This window comes from Ruditapes philippinarum, unplaced genomic scaffold (assembly GCF_026571515.1).
Source record: "Ruditapes philippinarum isolate M1 unplaced genomic scaffold, ASM2657151v2 ctg4139_1_1_1_1, whole genome shotgun sequence".
Classification (NCBI taxonomy): domain Eukaryota; kingdom Metazoa; phylum Mollusca; class Bivalvia; order Venerida; family Veneridae; genus Ruditapes; species Ruditapes philippinarum.
In genome coordinates this window covers 1-8320 of record NW_026858369.1, presented here as the reverse complement: position 1 = coordinate 8320, position 8320 = coordinate 1, and the positions used below count along the sequence as shown (strand labels likewise).

Genomic DNA, 8320 nt, shown 5'->3' with positions numbered 1-8320 from the left:
ATGTCTTTTTTGTGATACAAGAGACATCGATGACGAATTCCACTTTGTATTTAAATGTCCATGTTTTAATGATATACGACGGTTATATATTGATCGATATTATTATATCAGACCAAACATGCATAAACTTATCGAATTGTTAAATTGCAGGGAAAAAGATACTCTTGTTAAACTTTGTAAATTAAGTAAGATTGCTTTTAATCGTAGAAATAAACAAATGAGTCAAAATATATAATCATAATCATCCTCTTAATAACTCATTGGTTAAGTTAACATTTGTATTGTTTTATATAGATTGTGTGACTATAATTGTGTTGTGTAAATATGTTATTTATGTGCACGATGTACATGATGTACAAGTGAAATAAATGTTCTGTTCTGTTCTGTAATCTTCGATAATGTAAAACGAATGCACATAATTATAATTGACATCAAGTCTGTTTCGGTACAATTATTATTGAAAATATGTCTGACAACCACTTGTTATTCAAATATACCAACTGACGTACAATTTTAAACGAATCAGAATAATTGTCAGCAGGTTGGCATTTGTATTTCGGTTTCTACAACTATAATAATAAATATACAAATAATGTATTGTTTGCTTTTGTATCTTTGAATTCACGTATTTTAGGTGGCCATTTACTTGATATATTGGAAATAAACTTGTCAAGAACTCCCAACATTAAATTACTATTGTTTACATGTCTAGTTTCTTAGTGTAGGTTAGACCGAAATACCGTATCCGGTCTGTGTATTCTTACTATTGTGTTCGAGGTCCTTATCCGAAGACTGACGGAAATGGCCGAAAAGTTGCGATAAAATAATCTGCACTTTACAAAATCACCTTTTTGAACTCTAATTAAAAATTTGGCATGTATCAATTATTCAGAGGCATATATATATATATATATATATATATATATATATATATATGAAATAATTGTATGTAATACATGTATAAAGTTGTGAAAAAATAACATATTTATATGCATGTTTATTGATATCTGATATATTTTTAATGAGTGAATCAAGTTTGAAGCCCCGCGTGACCTAGTGAATAAACAGTTTTGTGCAAAGATTCAAACAAGTAATTTTAGCTTCTAAAAAATAAAAGCGATTTAAACTGCTCAAAAGGTGTGACGTAGGAATGACTGTAGAGGTTTAAATACGAAAGACCGGTGGGGACATTTCAACTTCATGAATTCCCGAATGCAGCTTTATGACGTCTCACAAAGTTGAATTCGTGAAGTTGAAATCGTGAATTCATGAAGTTGAAATCGCGAATTCGCTAAGTTGAAATCCTGAATTCATGAAGTTGAAATCGTGAATTTGTGAAGTTGAAGTCGTGAATTCTCGAAGCTGAAATCGTGAATTCATGAATTCCGTATGTTGAAAACGGGAATTCACGAAGTTTAAATTGTGAATTCATGAAGATGAAATCGGGAATTCATGAAGTTGAAATGGCCCTACCGGTCTTTCGTATTTAAACGTTTATTTTCTCATTAGCATCGTTGACATACATTTTGGTTGTTTAAACTATAGGAGACAGTTTATGTGCGAAATAGACTAAAAGGTACGGAGACGTTTAAGGGCCTCCATTAAGTTACCATGAGTAGTAAGACGACAGATTTCTGTTTGATTTGATGTTTTAACGCAAATCTATTCAAATTTTTACAAAGACTAGACCATCTTTTGTCATGCTTAGTCATTTTTTAAAAATGATTGAAGTTTTTTGTTTAGACGAATTTTTGTCAGAAAAATAAATGTTTTACAAAAACGATACATTTTCGCCTAGACAAAAGATCAAATGTTGAAATAAATTATGTGTTTTTTATAATCGTTGTGGATAAAATAAATGGATTTGTTTTAAAACGTCTAATTATATCGAATTAAAATCAGTCGACTTATACATCATGATCTGACTCATCGGAGGCCCTTTAACGTTTCCGTAAAAAGGTAATGATCTGGGACTAAATTATTCGCGATCACTTGATACTTTACAAAGGTTTGCGTTAATGAAATTTAATCTGCCTGGTGCTGTGGTTTAATCTACTTTTGAATATATTTAATACACATCTAGCAACTAAAACACCCGCTGATTTACAATGGGGCATATTTTCCTTTAAGTTTCAAATATTGATGGCATATTGAAGAAATATATCATTTTGAAAATCTTATGAACTATTGATTGATAAAAAATATTGATAAATGATTGAGTATAAATGAACACCAACCTGATCGAAAAATAATATACTCTTAAACGATCTCATCGGACAAAATAACTTCAAACACTAAATTTTCTTTGTATTTTCACTTATATTGATTACCCTGTTACCTATCTTTATTCAAAGTACATACATGTGGTTATTTTTGAAATTGGTTATTAAAGAGACTCCACTGAGGTATTTTTAGATATGGCGTGGCTGTAAATATTTCCCGGAGATTTGGCACCAACTGATTCATGTCTTGTTTAATAACTTACGTGCAAATATTTAGCCCAATTCCTAATTTTTGTTGTCCCAGAATAATCAATTTTATTTAAACGATTGCCCAAAAATGAAAAGCGTTTATCTCTGGAATTCGGCTAATAATGGAATATACAATTGATTTTCAATTTAATTTTCAGTTATTTTCTTCTGTTATCATCTTGCGGAATTTCCAAATTTTAAGTGATTTACTTGATTTTTGTAAGATTTTCAAATTTTATTTTTATGCATTTAAACCTCAGTGGAGTTCCGAATAAAAATATTTACAATGATACAAGTTCCTATCGATAAATTTGAAACTTGTATATTAATAGAATTTACTAAACGGAATCCCCGTCCTTTAGTAATCCGACAAGAATGTCAATAAATATTATCTGCACATCTAAATGTTTAAACGCTTAAACGTGATGTTTGTAATGTTACATCAAAAGTATATTGAATACAATGCACAAGTTAAACTTAATATTAACTACGCATTAAGATACCAACATGTACTGAATACATACACGTAATTCAAAAACGGGGTTCCTTATTACCATGATGTGTTATGGAACTACCCAATAATAAAACATACGTAAGAAATCTAAATAAAGATAATATATACTCGTATATGTAAATAAAGTAAATAAATCGTGTTATTATGTCCCAAACAGATCATTCTAATTACTAGAATAAAAGCAAATGCATCTAATACTCGTCTAAAAGATAAAGATTTGTTATATAAGAAAAAAAATCATGGGATGGGTTAAGTTTAATCTTTCTCTGTCAATTTTCTTTAATGCCGTCGCATTGGTGGCGGGCGCTATGGCATTAGGTTTGCCGTTGTGGGTTATTATAGAAAAAGATGAAGGAATGCTTGTAGCAAACGGTACTAGAAAAATAAACGCTGGACTATTCTTAAAAAGTGAAGTAGTCCAGTTGAAAGTGAACAACTTGACGCATGCGCAATGGGATGATGAGTCGTGGAGAAGCCATACTGGAAGAACATTTGGTAAATCTTATTTATTTTTATAGTCAGGTTAAGTTAATGGGTCAGTAGATTTAACCTTTTACCGCATGAGCATATTGCAAAAAAGGTTGTTTTCATCGAAAAGTCTCCTGTTACAAATTCAAACTGCTATGAATCTATTAAAAATGCTTCAATACTGATCAATCATGCCAAACATGTTGAGTTGACCATAGCCTTTGCAACAACATTAAATTTATTGATAACATGGCAACGGGGGACGTCTCAAAATTGCCTAAAATCATTATTTTGCGTTTTTTTTTAAAAATCAAAAGTGCTGCATCTTCTCAATGGATTGAGATAGAGTAAAAGGCTTTTCAGCGTAGGTTACAAAATTTTCTTGGCAATGGGGGGGGGGGGGGGCTGTCACACTTCAAACTATCAATAAGAAAGGGGCACATTCCCTCTCTGGCACCCCCTTGATGTACCTTTTTGATAGGGGGCAACACCGAAAAAGTGATCACTTTATTGAACAACATTTCTCAAACAAAAAAAAGTGTATCGGACCTTCATATGGCATTTTTTCACTATTTGAGGCATCAAAAGGGGGAGGGTGAAAAGCCGTCAAAACACGCCTAGATTAGGTAAAAGGTTAATAAATTTTGATAGTCCTTTTCGTTTGGGATGCAATACATCATAATTTTGATAAATATTTCTGCTACTTTCACCTTTACACAATATACATACATGTATATACTATCCGGGCTCCGGTCAACTTTTTAACCCAATTGATATGTTCGACTCTTAAAATCAAGACCATTCTTTTTTTTAAATGTGAAAAAAAATTGAAATGTTGGTAACTTGAAATGACATGAAAAGTAGATATCTAATAAAAAGGTGCACTATCTAACAGAGAAACTCTCTTTTGTTGAAATAGAATGAATTGCAAAACCTTTATTGTTCATTACATGTATGACGACACATACATTTTTGTACAGGAGCATTTTATAATGGTTTACTTTAAAAAAAAATGCTTATAATATTTCCTTTCCTTACAGATGAAGATGATATGACAGCAGTTAAAGCAACTTTGATTACCGGGTTGATCTTTGTAATATTGAGTTTATTCACATCTATTATCGTCTGCTGTTGTTACAAGAAGAAGCAGTATCGGAGATTTATGATCATATCATTTGGAACAATCGTGGCAACAATTATTGCAGGTAACTAAATGAATGTTGACGTGTCGTACAGGTGGAGGCTGTTAAAAGATACACCTTATATATCCAAGTGTTGTATTTCATGATTCCTTAGGGATCAATTTATTCTAAAACATTTACTGTTGATGATTTAAAATACATATGTCTGTCAATTTCAATTCCATTTATCTATTTTAATTACCATTTATATTATAGTAGCTTTAATGCTAATAAAGCCCTGTATCTATAACTGACGTGCAGCTTAAACCAGTTCTTTAGATCATAAGAAACGTTCAAATTTCTATTATTCCTAATGAACACACTCAATAAAACCGAGTTATTACCCTTGTTTGTTTTTTTAGCTATTTAGTGATCTCTTGATTGATATAGTTTTAGTTACAAATTACGCACTAAACGAACATAGCGTTGTATAAAGAACTTATATCACGTATACACGAGATTCCAAGTTCGTCTTGATTGTTTGTTTATACCGAATTTATTTTAGTTCGATTGTGTAGGAAGCTAAACTTTCGAATCCGTTCCTGGAACCAACCAATAATGAACAATGAGTGCAAAGTCTCTATTTTTCTATTTATAGTTATACTGATTACGACTGGACCTATTGTGTATGTTACGAAGATCGTAAAGGACTACGACAGAAAAATATTGTATGTGGGATTTTGGATGTGTGTGACGTCATCTGTATCAGCAGGAATATCGGCATGCTTTTCTATAGCGACGTTCCTTCTTTACCGTCAGAAGAAGCGCGGTAGCAGTCGTGGACACACTTCACATGGAATGCCAAACAACGCTTTTAACTGAAAAATCACAACCGTCCATCAAATGCAAACTAAAGTCAACAACTCTAGCACAAGATAAAGCACGAGTTTTATATAAAATGGTGTTCGGTTTAGAATGTTGAGAAATCCGCAGTTAGTTTGTTTTAATACTAGAATTGTCAGCAATTTTCATTGAAGAAGGTCCCTATATTTTTAATAATGACGTCATGACTGATAAACATGTAATGCACCTTTAAGTTTCACTATTAACACGGTATATGTTCCTCCTTGTTAATATGATTGTGTCATTATCAGTTGATTTTATATTAAATGTTAGATTTGTATGAAGTACGTGGAGAGCCAAAAACTATTATATATATTTTGCTATAACACATGAACTTAATATATAGAGAGCTGATCTTACATTCAAACATAGTTTTTCGTTTGTTTTATTGTTTTTTGTTTTTATTCTTTATATTTTAGCTATATGATTCAATTGAAATTAAAGTTGTCACTGGATGGACATAGAAAAAATTTACACTGAAAATGTTATTAAAATTGGTAGGTTTGGTGTCATAGAGAAAAAAAGAAAAAAGTAAAATAAAATTGAAGAAAAAGGGGAAATGGAAAATATACATGCGTAGTATTTAACTCAATATTCATATCAACATTTTAAACATATTTATAACACAATATCATGAAGGACAAAGGTATTGAACAAAATAAATATTCTATTTCAGCAAACATTCGAATCATTTTCAATGTATAAACAGATAAATAGAGAAGTCTAATGTTTAACAATAACAAAAAAGATAGGGTATAGAATAGAAATTCCACGAATCCATGTAATGAAGTGTGAATATGGCAGATGAAGGGAGATAACAAAAAATAGCTTTATATCAAACTCCTCACAGTGATTATTTCCCTTGGCAGAATAGAATTGATAAGGGGAGTTCACTATATAGGGTGTTTAGCTTTACATTTTGCATTCACTTCCCTTAAGATTGAGTTATTTACGTGTTTTATTATGTAGTGAATTGAATATACATTTTAATGAATTTAATAGAAAGGATTTCAGATTGGGGGAGCTCCGCCTACTCTTTCGTGGACCTGAACTCAAGCAGAGCACGACCTGTGGCATGGAAGCTCCAATAAGGTCTTCCTGCGATGACATACTCCTCAGGCCGTGCCAGGTGCACTCCCGACGCTCGACCTCCCAGTGGCCGTCGGTGGTCAGGAGTACCCCCAACTTCACCATGGGCCCTATGCAAAGGTGGCAGAGGTCACATGTTCCCATGACCTTATATAATTTAATTAGCATTGCGGTATCTACAATTAGCATTTAAATATCGGTTAGTTCGGTATAATCCAGTTACCTCTCTGGCGTGGGTTCGATCCCCGGGAGATGCTTTGGTAGTTTAGCGCGGAGGAAGGTTGTCTAGTACTGGTGTTACTCTCCAGGAACGATGGTTAGGAAACTACCCGCCCATATGACTGAAATACTGTTGAAAAAGGCGTAAAATGAAACAAACAAACAAACAAACAGTTCGGTATAAATTATTTGCACGAGCAGTGTCGTACTTGTTAAACTAAATTCCCCATATAATAAAGAAGCAGTTAAACCAAATGTTAAACATACAGTATGTTACATAACTATTTAGAAATTAAAAATACATGACAGAAATTATCTAAATTATCTCGTTAGCACGACTTCGTAACTCATGGCCACGACATAGTATCTCGTGTGCACCACTTAATTATCTCGTGCGCACGACTTAGTAACTCGTGGCCACGACATAGTATCTCGTTCCCACGACTGAATTATATCGTGGCCACGACTTAATTATCTCGTGCGAACGACTTAGTAATACGTGGCTTCGACATACTATCTCGTGGGCACCTCTTTATTATCTCGTGCGCACGACTTAGAAGCTCGTGGTCACGATAAAGTATCTCTTGTAGTTACTGTGAGTAATATGTATTTTATTTCACCGATTAAACCCCAGAATTTCACTTGTAAAGCAATTGGACAGAGTATATGCTCATTAACTGTGCAAAATATTGACAAATTAAGATATACGGTTCATAAATGAAATTTTGTCAATTATACATGTATTTTCGTGAAGCAACAGTCATGTTTGAAATGTTAGCTCAGTGGGTGTTGGATTACAGAGGTAGCACGTTCGATTCTACAAGTAAATAAACATCTTTTATACATTTTCTCTCGTTTTGATTATCATTTTAGAATATCATAATGCAAAAATAACGTTTAATTGAGGCTGTGTTAGGCCACATGTGTCACAAATCACATTCGTCACAAGTTTTTATGAATTTGTGACGAATGTGATCACATTCGTCACAAATGACTTTTGTGACGAATGTGATTGACCAAAATCGGGTAAAAATGCCAATCACAAACGTCACAAGCAAAATTGAGAATTTTTAAACAGGCGAATCACAAAATGTCACAAGTTTAATTTTCAATATGTGATACACGGAATATCATAAGGACAATCGTGGTTATATCAGTGCGATAGTACAAGGGCGACAATGCAATAAATCGATATTGTGATGTCGACATCACGATACCAATATCTTTTCACCACCATTGCATTATCGCCATCGTACTAACTTGTTGCAATATCGTATCGTCGGCATTGTATTGTCTTCATAGAACTGTCGCATTGTCCGTAATGGTATTGCTATCAAGTCGTCTTACGTTCTCGAAACCTTCAAAAAATTTTGGTGACAATGCACGGCATAGTATCAGACTTCAACTGGAAGTGATCTTTTACCTCTGTGAACCCTCAAATTTCTTCCCACCATACAGCGACAGTCTAAAGGAATCTCACAGACTTAATCTTAGTTTCAGTACAAATTATGACCATATTTACACCAATGAGACCA

General features: G+C 33.0%; 1 protein-coding gene across 1 annotated transcript; it reads left to right on the top strand.

Moving 5' to 3' along the window:
- Positions 1-3133: 3133 nt before the first annotated feature.
- On the top strand, positions 3134-5949 carry LOC132752992 (uncharacterized). The gene is made up of 3 exons (XM_060743405.1): positions 3134-3480; positions 4494-4658; positions 5233-5949. The coding sequence occupies exons 1-3, from the start codon at positions 3225-3227 to the stop codon at positions 5454-5456; spliced, it is 645 nt and encodes a 214-aa protein (XP_060599388.1). The 5' UTR covers positions 3134-3224; the 3' UTR covers positions 5457-5949.
- Positions 5950-8320: the final 2371 nt, after the last annotated feature.